General features: G+C 46.8%; 1 protein-coding gene across 5 annotated transcripts in view; it reads right to left on the bottom strand.

The window, feature by feature from the left end:
• Positions 1 to 20,572, bottom strand: part of LOC137429039 (tumor protein 63-like) — a 94,652-nt gene that overhangs the window by 22,875 nt on the left and 51,205 nt on the right. For all 5 annotated transcript variants that reach the window (XM_068119050.2, XM_078780995.1, XM_068119052.2 and 2 more), the window contains exons 4-5: positions 19,208 to 19,326; positions 15,988 to 16,097 (exon numbers count right to left, since the gene is read on the bottom strand). In XM_068119050.2, the coding sequence (XP_067975151.1) occupies positions 15,988 to 16,097; positions 19,208 to 19,326 (229 nt within the window). The remainder of the gene's footprint in view (positions 1 to 15,987; positions 16,098 to 19,207; positions 19,327 to 20,572) is intronic.

The following is a 20,572-nucleotide window of genomic DNA, read 5'->3' as shown; positions in this document are numbered from 1 at the left end:
ATGACAACGATAGACAAATCGATCCGATCAAGAACCCCAACAAGGATATTTGTACAAAGACAAAACAATGTACCACGACACAAAATTAGTCATGAGACACAACGATTATGATTACACTCATATCGATTAGTCACGAGACACAACGATTTATGATTACACTCATATCGATTAGTCACGAGACACAACGATTATGATTACACTCATATCGATTAGTCACGAGACACAACAATTATGATTACACTCATATCGATTAGTCACGAGACACAACGATTATGATTACACTCATATCGATTATTCACAAGACACAACGATTATGATTACACTCATATCGATTAGTCACGAGACACAACGATTATGATTACACTCATATCGATTAGTCACGAGACAGCGATTATGATTACACTCATATTGATCAGTCACGAGACAGCGATTATGATTACACTCATATTGATTAGTCACGAGACACAACGATTATGATTGCACTCATATTGATCAGTCACGAGACACAACGATTATGATTACACTCATATGGCTTAGTCACGAGACACAACGATTATGATTACACTCATATCAATTAGTCATGAGACGCAACGATTATGATTACACTCATATCGATTAGTCACGAGACACAACGATTATGATTACACTCATATCAATTAGTCATGAGACACAACGATTATGAATACACTCATATCGATAAGTCACGAGACACAACGATTATGATTACACTCATATCAATTAGTCACGAGACACAACGATTATGATTACACTCATATCGATTAGTCACGAGACACAACGATTATGATTACACTCATATCAATTAGTCATGAGACACAACGATTATGATTACACTCATATCGATTAGTCACGAGACTCAACGATTATGATTACACTCATATTGATTAGTCACGAGACAGAACGATTATGATTACACTCATATCGATTAGTCACGAGACAACGATTATGATTACACTCATATCGATTAGTCACGAGACACAACGATTATGATTACACTCATATTGATGAGTCACGAGACGCAACGATTATGATTATACTCATATTGATGAGTCACAAGACACAACGATTATGATTACACTCATATCGATTAGTCACGAGACGCAACGATTATGATTACACTCATATTGATTAGTCACGAGACACAACGATTATGATTACACTCATATCGATTAGTCATGAGACAGAACGATTATGATTACACTCATATCGATTAGTCACGAGACACAACGATTATGATTACACTCATATTGATGAGTCACAAGACACAACGATTATGATTACACTCATATCGATTAGTCACGAGACGCAACGATTATGATTACACTCATATTGATTAGTCACGAGACACAACGATTATGATTACACTCATATCGATTAGTCATGAGACAGAACGATTATGATTACACTCATATCGATTAGTCACGAGACACAACGATTATGATTACACTCATATCGATTAGTCACGAGACACAACGATTATGATTACACTCATATCGATTAGTCACGAGACACAACGATTATGATTACACTCATATCGATTAGTCACGAGACAGCGATTATGATTACACTCATATCGATTAGTCACGAGACAGCGATTATGATTACACTCATATCGATTAGTCACGAGACAGCGATTATGATTACACTCATATCGGATAGTCACGAGACAGCGATTATGATTACACTCATATCGATTAGTCACGAGACAGCGATTATGATTACACTCATATTGATCAGTCACGAGACAGCGATTATGATTACACTCATATTGATTAGTCACGAGACACAACGATTATGATTGCACTCATATTGATCAGTCACGAGACACAACGATTATGATTACACTCATATGGCTTAGTCACGAGACACAACGATTATGATTACACTCATATCAATTAGTGATGAGACGCAACGATTATGATTACACTCATATCGATTAGTCACGAGACACAACGATTATGATTACACTCATATCAATTAGTCATGAGACACAACGATTATGAATACACTCATATCGATAAGTCACGAGACACAACGATTATGATTACACTCATATCAATTAGTCACGAGACACAACGATTATGATTACACTCATATCGATTAGTCACGAGACACAACGATTATGATTACACTCATATCAATTAGTCATGAGACACAACGATTATGATTACACTCATATCGATTAGTCACGAGACTCAACGATTATGATTACACTCATATTGATTAGTCACGAGACAGAACGATTATGATTACACTCATATCGATTAGTCACGAGACACAACGATTATGATTACACTCATATCGATTAGTCACGAGACACAACGATTATGATTACACTCATATTGATTAGTCACGAGACGCAACGATTATGATTATACTCATATTGATGAGTCACAAGACACAACGATTATGATTACACTCATATCGATTAGTCACGAGACGCAACGATTATGATTACACTCATATTGATTAGTCACGAGACACAACGATTATGATTACACTCATATCGATTAGTCATGAGACAGAACGATTATGATTACACTCATATCGATTAGTCACGAGACACAACGATTATGATTACACTCATATTGATGAGTCACAAGACACAACGATTATGATTACACTCATATCGATTAGTCACGAGACGCAACGATTATGATTACACTCATATTGATTAGTCACGAGACACAACGATTATGATTACACTCATATCGATTAGTCATGAGACAGAACGATTATGATTACACTCATATCGATTAGTCACGAGACACAACGATTATGATTACACTCATATCGATTAGTCACGAGACACAACGATTATGATTACACTCATATCGATTAGTCACGAGACACAACGATTATGATTACACTCATATCGATTAGTCACGAGACAGAACGATTATGATTACACTCATATTGATTAGTCACGAGACACAACGATTATGATTACACTCATATTGATCAGTCACGAGACAGCGATTATGATTACACTCATATTGATCAGTCACGAGACACAACGATTATGATTACACTCATATTGATCAGTCACGAGACAGCGATTATGATTACACTCATATTGATTAGTCACAAGACACAACGATTATGATTACACTCATATTGATCAGTCACGAGACAGCGATTATGATTACACTCATATTGATCAGTCACGAGACAGCGATTATGATTACACTCATATTGATCAGTCACAAGACCGATTATGATTACACTCATATTGATCAGTCACGAGACGCAACGATTATGATTGCACTCATATTGATTAGTCACGAGACGCAACGATTATGATTGCACTCATATTGATTAGTCACGAGACACAACGATTATGATTACACTCATATTGATTAGTCACGAGACGTAACGATTATGATTACACTCATATTGATTATTCACGAGATGCAACGATTATGATTACACTCATATCGATTAGTCACGAGACACAACGATTATGATTACACTCATATCAATTAGTCATGAGACACAACGATTATGAATACACTCATATCGATTAGTCACGAGACATAACGATTATGATTACACTCATATCGATTAGTCATGAGACACAACGATTATGATTACACTCATATCGATTAGTCAGGAGACACAACGATTATGATTACACTCATATCGATTATTCACAAGACACAACGATTATGATTACACTCATATCGATTAGTCACGAGACACAACGATTATGAATACACTCATATCGATTAGTCACAAGACACAACGATTATGATTACACTCATATCGATTAGTCACGAGACACAACGATTATGATTACACTCATATCGATTAGTCACGAGACACAACGATTATGAATACACTCATATCGATTAGTCACGAGACACAACGATTATGATTACACTCATATCGATTAGTCACGAGACACAACGATTATGATTACACTCATATCGATTATTCACAAGACACAACGATTATGATTACACTCATATCGATTAGTCACAAGACACAACGATTATGATTACACTCATATCGATTAGTCACGAGACACAACGATTATGATTACACTCATATCGATTAGTCACAAGACACAACGATTATGATTACACTCATATTGATTATTCACGAGACACAACGATTATGATTACACTCATATCGATTAGTCACGAGACACAACGATTATGATTACACTCATATTGATCAGTCATGAGACAGCGATTATGATTACACTCATATGGATCAGTCACGAGACAGCGATTATGATTACACTCAACGAGTGATTATGATTACTCAACGACTTAGGGTTAGGGTTAGTCACGAGACGCATATCGCATATCGATTCGTCACGAGACGCAACGATTATGATTATACTCATATCGATTAGTCAAAACCGAGTCAGAACCGAGACAGAAACTCAAGACGATGAATGCAAACTGAGAGTGGCAACTGAGAGTAGTTGTTGACGTATGATGATGATTTCGAAAATGGGTTTTAAGACTTTCGGAGGTTGAAAATTGTACATTCCAAATAAAAATGAAAAAAAATCGGAAAAGATAAATATCATTTCCTTTGCAGCCAAAAAACATCTGGGTTGGGACTTGGGAATACAAATAGGGAGAGGTAGTGGGATGGATCCTAAACAGTCACGTGATTCATAAATGGGATTGTGGCGGACACAAAAGCCCACTGGCGTGGTGACATCATTCCACGCACCAAGTGGGCGGTGGCCACGCCCGAGGGGTAGGCGTGGCCTCATGATATACACCGGGCGACCAGCCCGGAAGTGTTACAGTGTAGTCTTACAATAAAGACGTTTGTATGTTACCGCTTGTCCGCTTCCTCCTTGCTCACAAGCAGCGCGCGTAACGCCGCGCTTTACTGGTGACCCTCGACGTTGGATCTGCCGGAGCGATCCTTCCACACGCGACGCCATCGCCATGGCCGCCTTCGTCAAACTTCCGGAATTTTGGGAGGCTCAGGCCGAAGTCTGGTTCGTCCAGGCCGAAGCCCAATTTCAGCTTCGGCACCTCACCGGCGATGACACGCGCTACTGCCACGTCGTCGCCTCCCTCGGGCCCGGCACGGCCGCTCGAGTTGTGTCCGTCCTTCGCCACCCACCGGACGGCCACAAGTACGAGGCACTCAAGCGGCTACTCCTAGCCACGTTCAGCCTCACGGACGACGCACGGGCCGACCGCCTCCTGGATCTCCCCGAGCTCGGTGAGACGCGCCCGTCGGTCCGAATGGACCATATGCTGTCACTGTTGGGCGACGAAGCCCCCGGTTCGCTATTCCGGGCGCTTTTCCGTCGCCAACTTCCAGCGCAGGTTCGCCTCGCGTTGGCCGGGACCGGGCTAACGGAACCCCGAGCATTGGCGGCCGAGGCGGACAAGTACTTCGCCGCTTCGGACACGCGGGCGAGCGTTGGCGTGGCCGTCACGGCCTTCGACGCTGATGTTCCACAGCATCATCTTCTACAGCACGCTGATGTTCCACAGCATCATCTTCTACAGCACGCTGATGTTCCACAGCATCATCTTCTACAGCACGCTGATGTTCCACAGCATCATCTTCTACAGCACGCTGTGGTTCAGCAGCATGCTGATACGCACCTCGTGAACGCCGCCACGCCCCGCCCACCGCCGCGGCGAAAACCGCCACCGCGGGGAAACCCGTCGACTCCACCGGCCTGGCGGAGCCAGCCGCGCTTCTCCAGCTCCACCACCTGGTGCTGGTTCCACGCCAAGTTCGGCCACGAAGCTCGGCGGTGTCATCCGCCGTGCTCCTTCAACGGGTCGGGAAACGCCCGGGCCGGCGCTCAATTGTGGCGATGAGCGCCGGCCGTTCGAGCAGCCTGCTGTTCATAACGGACACCTTCTCCGGGCGCCGTTACCTGTGCGACACGGGAGCACAGGTGAGTGTCATTCCCGCCGGCACGTCAGACAAGCACGCCGCGGGTGGGGGCCCCGCACTGCTTGCCGCGAACGGGACGCCCATCCGTACGTACGGAAAACGCTGCCTCTCTCTGCGGTTTGGAGGGCAGGTTTTCCGATGGACGTTCGTCACCGCCGACGTGCCCATGGCACTGCTTGGCGCGGACTTCCTGTGCGCTAATGGGCTCCTGGTCGACGTCAAGCGCAGACGGCTTGTCCAGGCCGAGACGTTCAGCTCGCTCGCATGTGCGTTGCCAAGCTCAACGAGCGGCTTGCCAAGCGGCTTGCCGAACGATTCGGTTCCGGCCACGTTGGTCTGTACGCTTCCGGCAGCGGACGCATTCACCCGCCTCCTCGCCGGCTTCCCGGCCCTCACGCGGCCCACCTTCTCGGCGGGGGCCGTCAAGCACGGGGTGGCCCATCACATCCCCACCGTCGGGCCACCGGTCTACGCCCGGGCACGCCGCCTCGAGCCGACGAAGCTGGCGGTGGCAAAAGCGGGGTTCGCTACCCTGGAGCGACTCGGCATCGTTCGGCGCTCAGAGAGCGCTTGGGCGTCGCCGCTGCACATCGTGCCGAAGCCCGGCGGGGGATGGCGACCGTGCGGGGACTATCGCCGTCTCAATGACGCCACGACTCCCGACCGCTACCCCGTCCCCCACATTCAGGACTTTTCCGCCCGTTTGGCGGGCAGGTCCTTCTTCTCGAAGGTGGACCTCATACGCGGCTACCATCAGGTCCCCGTCAGGCCGGAGGACGTCCCGAAGACGGCGGTCATCACGCCATTCGGACTCTTCGAGTTCCTGCGCATGCCCTTCGGTCTGAAGAATGCGGCTCAGGCGTTCCAGCGACTAATGGACAGCGTCCTGCGCGACTTGGATTTTGTCTACGTCTACCTGGACGATATCCTCGTCGCCAGCGCGTCCCGCGAAGAGCACCTACGCCACCTCCGCACGCTCTTCGAACGCCTGGGCCAGCATGGCCTGATTGTGAACCCCGCAAAGTGCCGGTTCGGCGCCGCCACAATCGATTTTCTGGGGCACCGTGTCACCAGGCACGGAGCCGTCCCCCTGCCGGCCAAGGTGGAGGCGGTGAAGGGGTTTCCGCGCCCCCGCACGATCAGAGGGCTGCAGGAGTTCCTGGGCATGGTGAACTTTTACCATCGGTTCCTGCCCCGTATCGCCCAGCTCCTGCGCCCCCTGCACGAAGCTCTCCGAGGTAAGCCGGGCAAAGGCGACGTTACCTGGACCGAGCAGATGGACACGGCGTTCACGGGCGCGAAGCTCGCTTTGGCTAACGCCACCATGCTCGCGCACCCGGCGCCCGATGCACCGATCGCCCTCACCACCGATGCCTCGGACTACGCGGTGGGCGCGGTGCACGAGCAATGGGTGCGTGGAGCTTGGCAACCGCTGGCGTTCTTTAGCCGGCAGCTTCGCCCGCCCGAACGCCGTTACAGTACCTTCGACCGCGAGTTGCTCGGACTTCACTTGGCGGTCAGGCACTTCCGCCATCTGCTCGAGGGCCGGGCGTTCACTGCCTTCGTCGACCACAAGCCGCTGATCTTCGCGATGGGCAAGGTCACCGAGCCGTGGTCGGCCCGGCAGCAGCGTCACCTCTCGGCCGTGTCCGAGTACACGACGGACATCCAGCACGTCGCGGGGAAGGACAACCCGGTTGCGGATTGCCTTTCCCGGGCCGTCGCCCACGCAGTCCACCTCGGCATCGACTATGCCCGGATGGCAGCGGACCAGGCCGCTGACCCCGACGTCCAGGCCTTGCGGACCGCCGTCACGGGCCTCCGCGTCACCGAGGTGCCGTTCGACGGCGCGGGCGCGGCCCTCTTGTGCGACGTCTCCCTCGGGCGTCCTCGCCCCATTGTGCCCGCGGGCTGGCAGCGCCAGGTGTTTGACGCCATCCACGGCCTGTCCCACCCGGGCGCGAGGGCCTCCCAAAGGCTGATCGCCGACAAGTTCGTCTGGCATGGCCTCCGGAAGGCCGTCCGCGGCTGGGCCAGGACATGCCTCGCGTGCCAGCGCGCCAAGGTGCACCGGCACACCCAGGCCCCGTTGGCCCCGTTCACGGTGCCGGAACGCCGGTTTGACCACGTCCACGTGGACCTGGTGGGACCTCTGCCCCCCTCGCGGGGTTTCACCCACGTCCTCACCATGGTGGACCACACCACCCGGTGGCCGGAGGCCGTGCCCTTGGCGTCGACAACGGCGGCCGATGTCGCGCAGGCTTTCATCGCCACCTGGGTCGCCCGGTTCGGCGCCCCCTCAGACATCTCATCCGACCGCGGCCCCCAGTTCACCTCGGAGCTCTGGGGGGCGGTTGCGCAGGGGCTCGGGGTCCGGCTGCACCGAACCACGGCCTACCACCCCCAGGCTAACGGCCTGTGTGAGCGATTTCACCGCTCATTGAAGGCCGCGCTCCGAGCCACCCTCCGCGACGGCGGCTGGGTCGACAGGCTCCCCTGGGTCCTGCTGGGCCTCCGGACGGCGCCCAAGGAGGACCTGCGCGCATCCGCGGCGGAGTTGGTCTTCGGGCAACCGCTGCGGGTGCCGGGCGAGTTCCTCCCCGACTCCACGGCACCATGGTCCGCGGCACAGCAGCGCTCCGCTCTGCAAGAGACCGCCCAGAGGTTCGCCCCGGTGCCAACGGCATGCCACGGGCACCCACCGACGCACGTCGCCCCGGAGCTTCGCACGGCGGAGTACGTCTTCGTCCGCCACGATGCCCATCGGACACCACTGCGGCCCCCGTACGACGGGCCTTTCCGCGTGCTGGAGACCGGGGCGAAGCACTTCACCCTGGACATCGGCGGTACTCCTGACCGCGTTTCGGTAGACCGCCTCAAGCCGGCCCACCTCGATGTGGACCATCCACCGCCAGTGGCCCGACCCCCACGTCGGGGCCGCCCTCCTGCGGGCAGACCCCCGGCACCGCCCAGCCCCGCCGCCACGGCGCCCCCCGGTCCTGCACCCATCCCAGGGGCAGCCAGGGGCATCCCACCTGGTATCCCTGCACCCCGGACGCCGCCGATCGCCAGGGGGCGCTTCGGCCGGGTCATTCGACTGCCCCACAAACTGGCCCTCCAGGTGCGCGGGAATTCTGGGGGGGCGCGTGTGGCGGACACAAAAGCCCACTGGCGTGGTGACATCATTCCACGCACCAAGTGGGCGGTGGCCACGCCCGAGGGGTAGGCGTGGCCTCATGATATACACCGGGCGACCAGCCCGGAAGTGTTACAGTGTAGTCTTACAATAAAGACGTTTGTATGTTACCGCTTGTCCGCTTCCTCCTTGCTCACAAGCAGCGCGCGTAACGCCGCGCTTTAGGATAATCATTGTGGTTCAATTGAATGTAAAAAGGTTACCGACACATTGATCTGAATTCAAAAAGTTCACGAGAGAGTGATTCGACAACCAAACCGGATATACTTTGTGTGCAAGAAGCTGAAAACTTTAAATATTTTCAAATCGACAGCTTCATCGTCCATATTTTCCCTGGTCCAGCTGTTCACCACCATCTCTTATCTTCCCCCATCCAAAACATTGATCTTTTCTACCCCCGTTAAAACACCCCAAATCCGTCTCTTTAACCCCCCAACTTCTTTCCTGAAATTCCTAGAAGTGTTCATTTGCTTTATACCATGCTCCCCTTCCCTCTCTCTCCCCCTCTTGTCTCCCGCTCTCTTTATTGTATGTTTTATGTGTCTGTGCATGTTTTCATGTTTAATGTGTTAGCTCTTACATGAGCCTCGATTCTGTATCCCAAAAAAATAAAATAAGCTATGGTTATATCTTTGTCTGGAGTGATAATATGTGCGAATGGAGGTGGATGTGGTAAACATGATTTTCCTTTTCATGCCTTTTCGATGAAGCTTTCCTTTTCATGAAAATCTATTCCAATCCAGAGCATGAATTGAATGTCATTAAAAAATTGGCCTAAAGGGAAGTATAACAGTTATCAATTTTTACAACACCTGTCAACCACTAAATTACAATATGATCCGGGGGTTGTTGTTGTTTGTTGTATAAGTCTGGACAGTTCTCTCAAACAGGCCCATGCCACAGAGACAGCTGATCTCCATCTCTCACGAGCAAAACAGACATCCCCACATCCAAGATGGCATTTGGCATCTTTTCAAGATCATCTTTTTAGATATTTTCCGATGCTTCCCAGTTTTCAAGAGGGGTCGGGTGTGGCCTGTAGAATGGGCGTTGCTTATGATCCACCCACAGACACGAACTCAGCTTTATATATATATATATACAGACTTGGCATTTAATATGGAATATTTTTTTTTTTCTTGACTTGGGTTTACTTTCTGAACTCAGTATATCAATCTGTTGAGTTTCTTTTACCCTTCGGTGATTTCTTTGTTAAAAGAACCATGTCACTGATTGTCTGTCGCAGCAAGAAGTCAATAACAGGATTATATCACAGGTGGCGTGACAAAATGTACGGACAGGTACATTTGACGATTGGCTTCACAATCGGGTATATAAGGGTTGTTGCGTTCTGTATTAGTGGAAAACAACTGCTGCACGTCTACAAAAGTTATTGCCGCTTCCCCTGGAGATGGTCCGTCAACTCGACAATGCTGTTTGTCATGCAGTGGTGGCTTTACGAAATTCCGGCATGAAACAGCGTGCTATTGCTCGGCAGTATGGCATCACTCAAGGTCAGGTGTCAAAGATCCTGAAACGAAATGCTCAGAGGGGTGTCCCAACTCCAATACCGAGGTCAGGCCATCCCCGCAGAACCACAAGGAGGGATGATCGCCAGCTGCACCGGTTAGTCCCCAATGGCCGTATTTATTCAGCTAATCGGCTTAGGGCTGAGTGGCAGCAACTGACAAATGTGCCTGTATCCAGAAGGCTAGTCAACCAACGACTGGTTCAAGCAGGCTATCGTGCCAGGCATCCCCTGGGAAAGCCATGTCTGACCAGACAACACCACCAGCGCCGATTGCAGTGGGCCAGAGAGCACCGTCAATGGCAGCCAGGACACTGGAATCACGTGATCTTCAGTGACAAGTCGAGATTTCTGGTCTATCGTCAATATGGCCGCGTCCGAGTGCGCAGACAAGTGCATGAAGCTTATAACGAAGATTGTATAGTGCCAAGAGTCCAAGCTGGAGGTGGTGGGGTGACCGTTTGGGCTGCTTTTCATGCAGGGGGAAAACTGACCTGGTTGTTCTGAATGGAAACCTGAACCAGTTCAAGCACAGGGCCATTCTGGAAGAAACATTGCTTCCATTTGCTCGTGCAGCCTTTCGAGGAAACTTTGTCTTCCAGGATGACAATGCACGGCCTCATCGTGTTTGCATGATTCAACACTTTCTTGCTGACCGTGGTGTAGAGCATATGGAGTGGCCTGCCATGTCCCCGGATATGAATCCGATAGAGAACTTGTGGGCAGAATTAACGTGTCAAATCGACCGCTTGGACCAGCAGCCGACCTCTGTGCGTGAATTGCAGCAGACTATTGTCACTGCATGGCAAGCGATTCCTGTCCAAACCTTGGCAAATCTCGTGAACAGCATGCCTCGACGTGTACGTGCTCTCCTGAATGCTCGTGGGGGATACACGAAGTACTGAACTGTAATTTTACTGTCCGTAATCCCAGTCGTAATTTAACTTTTGTTTTTGTTTTAAATTTTTTTGGCTAATGTGCAAAATAAAGAGATACTTCTGGAAAACGCACAGAAGTTTAACACAGTACTGTCCGTGAATTGAGTTCGATATCAGTTTACATCACTTTCAAGGATCAATTTATTTGCTTCGAAATGTCAAATGTGGTTTTTGTTTCTTTTAAAGGTCACATTAACAAAATCTAGAATAATTTCAACATAATTCCAATGAACTTTTGGTTCTGAGACATCTTGAAAAGTAAGTTCACCCCCACAAAAAAATATTCCATATTAAATGCCAAGTCTGTATATATATACGGAGTAAACGTATGAATGTTGGTTATGTATGTAATTCAAGAGAGGGGAAACAACATTCCTATTCTGGTACAGTACATCAAAATTAAACCCTTTGTTAGAGTAAGGATTAGTAGAGGTTTTGGACACATTATTTTCTAATGTTACCTAGGAATGTAATAATGATAACGGGTTTAGGTTATACGATATAAAATTTGTGAAACAACACAAATATATTTTATTTGACTCTCTTCTTATTAATCCCCTTTTAATCCAAGACTTCTCACTTCATGAACTTAAACACCTTATCCAGAAAACAAATAATAATATTTTCCCTGGTCCAGATAAGTTAACCAATGTAATGAATGTCATGTTTGAACACATGAATGATCGTGTGTTAAAAGTCATTCTCGAATAATACAACATGGTGTGATGAACAGGAAAACTCCCCTCTGACTGGAAACATAATTACGCAATGTTTTGCCTGTGTTTTGCGCAGGGGGAGACATGGTTTTACTGTGTGTGTGTGTGTGTGTGTGTGTGTGTGTGTGTGTGTGTGTGTGTGTGTGTGCGCCCAGGCCATTACAATAGAAGACATTAATAATTGGGTCAAAATGTCAAAGGGCAAAGTCACATTAAGTACAAATAGGCCTCAACAGCCCACCTGCCGTGCAGCGCGAGATGGCTGGGTTTTGTGATAGCTTCCGTGTTTCTTTATTTATCATTTAAACTTTTGTCATAAGTTTTCAATAAACCTTCAATATGAGAATTTCGAGAACACTAATTAATAAGATTGTAATTTTTATTATTTTTTTTGCTGTTTTCGTCGAGTCTAGTTTGAATACAGAGCGGACGTGCACGGGTTTTCATACATTTTGAGATGCTTTCCAGTTAAAGTAGAAAGGACCATTGAAATGCAACGTCCTATCGTCATGTTGCTCTCATGTCCGTCCTGTGTAAAACAATGACGGACTTGGTCAAATTAACATTTGGTTTATTTCCCAGAAATAAATCGTTTTTGTACAATTTTCAAAGTCAGCTTAGCTAATGACATCAGGGGAAGGTTTAAACAACCGTGAGTTGTTACCTGTCTCAAGTGCCTCTTGGCATTCAAAAGGCTTATGACACAATTTTCGGGGAAGTTGTCCTTTTCAAAATCCACCAATTAGGGATTAAAGTCAAAATGTTTTGCCGGATTCGAGACTTTTGGTCAAATAGAACCTTTAGTAGAAGAGTAGGCCGAGCGTCTCCACACTTCAATCCGAGAATGGCAGTCCCCCAAGCAGTACGAGTCCGACATGTTTTAGTACTACGACGAACGATGTAGGCCTGCACTCACCTATCAATTACTACTTTTTATTTTAAAAAACCTCCAACAATGACGATTTCAATTCCCCGGAACTTAGTTCAAATTGGCTGTTTTTACATGCAACCTAAACCTGAGCGATATCTCTGGGACACTCGGTGGCACTCCCGATAAAGTTTCATCTGAAGCAACGTTTTTCGGGATTACCTTTGACAAAGGATTACCTTAGAATCCACATCTTAAAAAGTTCGATGCCAAATGTGCAAAAGGTCTCGATTTAATTGCTGTGGAGGAATAACCGGAACATCATGGGAAGCACATCGGGATGGCTTGTTATTTCTATATGAGGCCTTTATCCGCTCACACCTTGATTATGGCAGCCAAGCCTTCTGTGACGTGTCAAACCAATCGGAACAAACTTGAAACCATCCCGTCTAAAACGACCAGGAGCTGCAAGAAGCGTTCTGGTGTGTGCCCTCGTCGTGGAAGCCACGGAGAATCATCGATTACAATGGGAATCAACTGGACTGAAATACTAGGCCAAAATCAACTCTGCTGGTGATATAAATGCAAAGACAAATTGTTACAAACTTGTGGGAACACCAAACGATCCGTAAAAGATCAACAGGACCCATTTTTGGGATTGAATGTGGGAAAGCAGGTGCAATCATGGGTTTGGATTCAGACCCATTCAATATCTCGCATTTCGTGTTATTTTCCCCCCCTGTCCGCCCACCGACTACGTATGATCCTAACCCCCACCCCTGCATCCACCTAGACCTCGTTGCAGTAATGTTGGAGTTGGAGAAATGCATAATCAGGCTGTGGAATACATTCACATGGTCTGGGGTCAATCCTCGCCTGTTTATAAAAATTGCTCGAAAGACCCAAACTCGAAGAGAGCAGCAGCAGCAGCAGCAGCAGCAGCAGCAGGATCTCTTCCTGATGTCTGCCTCCATATTTTCAGCAGAACATTTTGCCATTATAATGGCGTTATAATGAATAATTTATATTATAATACGCTGAGGGTCGAGGGCAGTCGATCCCTTCAGAGCTAAAGTCTTTTTCCCCGATTTCCCCCAAGAATGCCAACTTTGCTTCTCCGGGTCTTCATGCCCCATTAATGTGCTCTCCAAAATAGGTATTTTGTTCCTGGTGCCCGCGATAACTTGCCTACTCTTCGTGAAAGACGTTTCAACATCCACCAACTAATACCAGCAGACGGGACAACAGTTTAATGTCCATCCAAGGGACGGCACTCACATTGATGAATACCACCCTGACTGTGAAGCATTGGCATGAGATGAATACCACCCTGACTGGGAAGCATTGGCATGAGATGAATACCACCCTGACTGTGAAGCATTGGCATGAGATGAAGACCACCCTGACTGGGAAGCATTGGCATGAGATGAAGACCACCCTGACTGGGAAGCATTGGCATGAGATGAATACCACCCTGACTGGGAAGCATTGGCATGAGATGAATACCACCCTGACTGTGAAGCATTGGCATGAGATGAATACCACCCTGACTGGGAAGCATTGGCATGAGATGAATACCACCCTGACTGTGAAGCATTGGCATGAGATGAATACCACCCTGACTGGGAAGCATTGGCATGAGATGAATACCACCCTGACTGGGAAGCATTGGCATGAGATGAAGACCACCCTGACTGGGAAGCATTGGCATGAGATGAAACCACCCTGACTGTGAAGCATTGGCATGAGATGAATACCACCCTGACTGGGAAGCATTGGCATGAGATGAAGACCACCCTGACTGTGAAGCATTGGCATGAGATGAATACCACCCTGACTGTGAGGCATTGGCATGAGATGAATACCACCCTGACTGTGAAGCATTGGCATGAGATGAATACCACCATGACTGTGAAGCATTGGCATGAGATGAATACCACCCTGACTGTGAAGCATTGGCATGAGATGAAGACCACCCTGACTGGGAAGCATTGGCATGAGATGAATACCACCCTGACTGGGAAGCATTGCCATGAGATCAAGACCACCCTGACTGGGAAGCATTGGCATGAGATGGAGACCACCCTGACTGGGAAGCATTGGCATGAGATGAATACCACCCTGACTGTGAAGCATTGGCATGAGATGAAGACCACCCTGACTGGGAAGCATTGGCATGAGATGAATACCACCCTGACTGTGAAGCATTGGCATGAGATGAATACCACCCTGACTGGGAAGCATTGGCATGAGATGAATACCACCCTGACTGGGAAGCATTGGCATGAGATGAAGACCACCCTGATTGGGAAGCATTGGCATGAGATGAATACCACCTTGACTGTGAAGCATTGGCATGAGATGAATACCACCCTGACTGGGAAGCATTGGCATGAGATGAAGACCACCCTGACTGTGAAGCATTGGCATGAGATGAATACCACCCTGACTGTGAGGCATTGGCATGAGATGAATACCACCCTGACTGGGAAGCATTGGCATGAGATGAAGACCACCTTGACTGGGAAGCATTGGCATGAGAATTTTACCTGGGTCAGGATTTAAACCCAGGTTAGACAGCTTAGAGGTGAGTGTGCGTACCTGTTCTAGGCCATCCTGCCAACCCATAAATGGCCCTGAGGGTCTCTCACTCGTTTTCTTAGACAACGGTAATGGTTGTAGCACAAACAGGTAAACTTGTTAATCAATGCAACAGTGTATGGTGAACAGGGAACATTTCATGAACATGGAGGCAGGTGAAATGGGTTATCCATGAGGTGAACTGTGAACGTGATGATGATAATTGTATGGTGTCTGCCAGTGTAACTCACTCTCGTGTTTCCAGGGTAATGATGATGAGCACAGGACGACGGTTCATGCCACCGACACAGCTGCTGTTGCACATGAAGTTGTACAGGACAGTCGTATACTCGGTCCCAACCTGCAGGTGGGATTAAATAAGTAAATGTTTTCCAGGTGTTCATCTCCTTTTGCAGCACAAATGCTAAAATCAGTTTGGGGTAAGGGTGAGGGTAAAGGAGTGGATCAACATGACTAATGTGAATACATTGCCTCTATAAGGTGAGTTATAGGTCCCAGGACACGGTTTTGGTGCTTATACAAGTTTTGTTTGTATCATATATTTATAGTGTTTTCTTTTTTTTTCAGATAATACAAATAATACATTGAACCAAGATAGCAGACACCAGTCTATTTACAGTGGAAGGGAGTCCACAAGAAGAGAAACACAAACAAGACAATGAAACAGGTGTAAGAAGACTTCAAGGAGCGTTTTGGAAAGCCAGCACCGTCAAAATCAAATCTTCATCTTTGGGGGAAAAAGAGATTTCAGACTGGAAGTGTACGCGACGGAACTGCAGCGGACGACCAAAAATTAATGATTTGGGAATTCAAAACATTGAAAACATCCGTTCTCAGATCTCCGAAAAAATCATTGAGGAAACGTTCTGCAGAGTTGAGTGTTTCGTATTCATCGTTACATCGCACAATGAAAGAGGATCTTCACATGAAACCAGATAAACCAACTGTCATTTTGAATTGTCAGATGCAGATCATGAGAACACGTCGACATCTTGTGACAAACTGCTGGAGAACTTCGATACTATTCATAAAAGATCAAAGGTTACGTTTAGCGATGAGTGTGCTGTTTACCTCAGGTCATCTCGACGCAATGTTTCCTCTTGGAGTGATGCTAATCCACATTATGTTGAAGAGGTGCAAGACCATCCACCACATGTTATGGCTTGGGTGGCTTTATCTGTCCACCACCTCATTTGGATACTAAAATACGCCATTTCTGTCTGTCTATCTGTCTGTCTGATGAATTTTTGACGCCAATACATGCCGTCGTTACTTATCCAATCTCAGCCAAACTTGACAGGATGACGAAGGGTTACATAATGAAGGTTGCAGCACATTCCTTTACCCCCCTCCCCAAGGGGGTTTTCTCCCCCCGAGCAAGTTTGCCCGCAATTGCTGTCAATGGGGTTGCACGTTGAGGTGTATATAAATGTTAAATTAGCTTTATCGTGGCATATTTCCAAGAAAAATGAATGATTATAATCGCACATTGTTAATGTTATTACAAAACAATATTAATACTAATAATGTCCCACTTCAGCAAGGCGTTTTTCCTGCAGTGATAACTTGTATAAATAGCTTATCTATCTATAATTCCATTAATCTCTGTGTGTTTGTATGTGTGTATGTGTGTATGTGTGTATGTGTGTATGTTTGTCTGTGACCGCTGTTTCTCGACAACCACGGGTCCGATATACTTTAAACTTGCCAGGTATATTGCTGGGGACCCGAGGATGTGCCTTTTCAAGGTTTCATATTAATCGGACAAGTACTTACCGAGCTATGGCGATTTCTTTACCAAACACTGCAAGCCGTTCGCTTTGGACCAAACCATTGCATGTAAATAGAGGGGGGGGGGTTCTGTGGTCGTTGCGAATGGACCAAACCATTCATGTAAATAGAGGGGGGGGGGTTCTGTGGTCGTTACTGCCACGTGGTTTCAAAGTTTTTTTTTGTTGTTGTTGTTTGCACGCATGTTTTTTTGCACCCACGTACGGGCACGCCCTAGGATGTTTACACACACACACCCCTACACAAATTTTTTTTTTTTTTTTTTTTTGGCAAGGAACGGGCACCCACGTACGGGCACGTCCTAGCTTATATATAGTACGGGCATGCCCTAGTAGTTATAATGGCGTTTCTGTGGGAGCAACGGCTTCTACAGGAAGTAAAAATATTACACACCACAAACACGTATGATTTGCTTTTTAAACAGTCGCTAACCCCTTTGTAACACTAAATGAAGAAATTTGGAGAAATCCCGACATCCGTGAAGTAAGGTTTATTTGCAGAACTGAGCGAAGATCTACTGTTCTCTATATAACCCACAAATGTTGGGTTAATAACATGGCCCTTTCTGCCACTACCATGGCATTTTTCGTAGCGACCTTTTGAAACTCGCTCCTGCTGTTTGATACGAAACTGAAAGGGAGAAGCTTGGATTGTGCTCCTTTAGCAAGCAGCTAGCTAGCGCTTGCCAAGCCAGCCGTTCCTTAACGGTTTTGAATGGAGTCCTTGCTCAAATGCTTAAACCACTTGGCGATCTCTTCACAAGAAACTTGTTAAATGAACACACACCCAATGTTCTTGAGACCCGCCCATATATCGACTGTAATCTATATACCCCAAAGAGGAATGACCCTTCCTGCCCCTCGCAGAGTCTGCGGGTGTACTGGTACACTCAAATGTGTTTTGTGGCCCCGCCCCCAACAAGCTGATTGACAGCTGTTGTCCCGCCTACCTCTCTTGACACTTCATTGCCCAATGTGTAAATATGCAGTTACACCTACTTTTCGTGGGATCCCTTCAGGTTATTTAAGATCTGAGCTGTCTGGATCTTCTTCCCACTGTAAAATACAGTAGATTCGGTTTGAACAAAGTGCTCCGCTGAACCCAATGTTGAGTTATTGTCTGAAAAGAAGAATTACAAACAGGATATTTTTGTTCTGTCACTTTTGTAGTTTAGCGATGCTCTCCAAACGTTAAACCCTTTGTGCGCTGAAATTCAATTTTCACAAGATGAAAATTCTTTTTTTCTTTTTTTTGAAAATGACCAAAAAAAATGCAGATTTTTAATGAAAGATTTGAAAATCTTTTTGAAAAAAATATGCCTCACACAAAGGGTTAATGAGTGTGATTTGATATGGAATCCTCCACAGACGACGGACAGGTAGGTACTTTCATAGGTTTACAAGTGCGTATCTTGGTAGATTTTCTTTTTTTGAGGAATTGTGTCATCCCTACATTACATAGGAAGTCTTAAGACTCCCTGATGTATCAGATTTCAAATTGGTCACAATGTATGCAATTATATTAAATTCATGAAAATGACAAAAAACTTAATCAACTTCATCAAAGCCACTTCAAAATAATTTACCCAGAAAATGTCCCCCCCTCCCCCCCACCGCCACCCCCACTTTTCAATAGCGATCAACGCCCCTGGTGACCTACTTGTGGGGACTCGTACGGTACGATGACACTCTGCCGGCCACTCACGGGGTCCTCCATGTACTGCGCATGATTATTCCCTTCTATGCGAATCAGGTGGCTCGGAGGTGCAGTCTGCCCCGCTGATAGGATGAAAGAAGTAAGCATACAGGTTGGAAGCTTCAGGTTAACTCCATATGCATTGTCGTTGTACATTATTATTGGAAAAGATAAAATACAGGTTACACATAGTGCTATATGTTGCGGTGTCGGAGCACGCATGCGCAGACGAAGGTTTGCGCAAAAAAAAAACTTTAAAAAAAGGTAACAAGGTGTATGGAACAACAATGTGGCACGTACATAACAATAACGATGACTGTTTTGTGACTGCTGGCACTGTCATTTATTTTGTAATAGGAAACAATTAATATCAGTTTAGATCCATCAACATATTACATATGCAAAAAAAACATATTACATAGAGCCATCAACATATTACATATGCAAAAAAACATATTACATTGAGCCATCAACATATTACATATGCAAAAACTCTGCCACCACTACCTACTCCTCACCAGTCGTCTGCGTACATAAATGTAAATGACACCTTTTTCATTTGTACCTACTTTATCAACTTCCTATCCTGTCAGCCTCTCGGGTCTCAATTTAGTATTGCGTCTCCGACAAACAAGAGGAACAGGAAAATATTCTTAGGAAAACAACATCAACTTCATTGTTTGAAGCACCACTTCTAAATAAGTAGTGAATATCAAATCACTCCTCACCTTCTTCTTCTTCTTTAGTATACAGCACAAGGCTGCAGGGTAGCCTAATTTACTTGGAGGCACAGGTGTGATGCAGTGCCCCTCGTAGGTTAGAGCAGGTATTTGTAATTTGTTCAGGTGATAGTTTGTGTAAGTGGGATCTATAACGTCCACCAACGGGTCGCCCAGTTTAACGTCCATCCGGCGCATCGATGAATCACCCCACCTGTAATACACCAGGATGGCGGTTTACAGGTGGGCCGAGATTCAAACTCTGCATGGCTAGACAGCTTAGAGGTAAGTATGCGTACCTCGAGGCTATCCTGTCAACCCGTCACTCTTCGCCAAAAGACAGTTAGTCATAATAGGTGTGGTTTTAATACCTTCGGAAATACATGGAGCATGTGCAGGGAATAACCAGCCCTGAACACATCCCTTCTTTGCCCTGAACACATCCCTTCTTTGCCCTGAACACATCCCTTCTTTGCCCTGAACACATCCCTTCTTTGCGTTGTGCTGATCTACAGTAAAGTACTACAGGAACAAGTACACAGAGTTTACCTTAAGATTGGGTTTCTTAAATTCACCCTCCTGGGTGACAGGAGGGCCAAAATAAAGCAGA

The sequence above is a fragment of the Myxine glutinosa genome, chromosome 6 (genome assembly GCF_964187855.1).
Source record: "Myxine glutinosa chromosome 6, kmMyxGlut1.1, whole genome shotgun sequence".
NCBI classification, from domain to species: domain Eukaryota; kingdom Metazoa; phylum Chordata; class Myxini; order Myxiniformes; family Myxinidae; genus Myxine; species Myxine glutinosa.
Note: the sequence above shows the minus strand (reverse complement) of the source record. Positions and strands in the feature narration are given on the sequence as shown.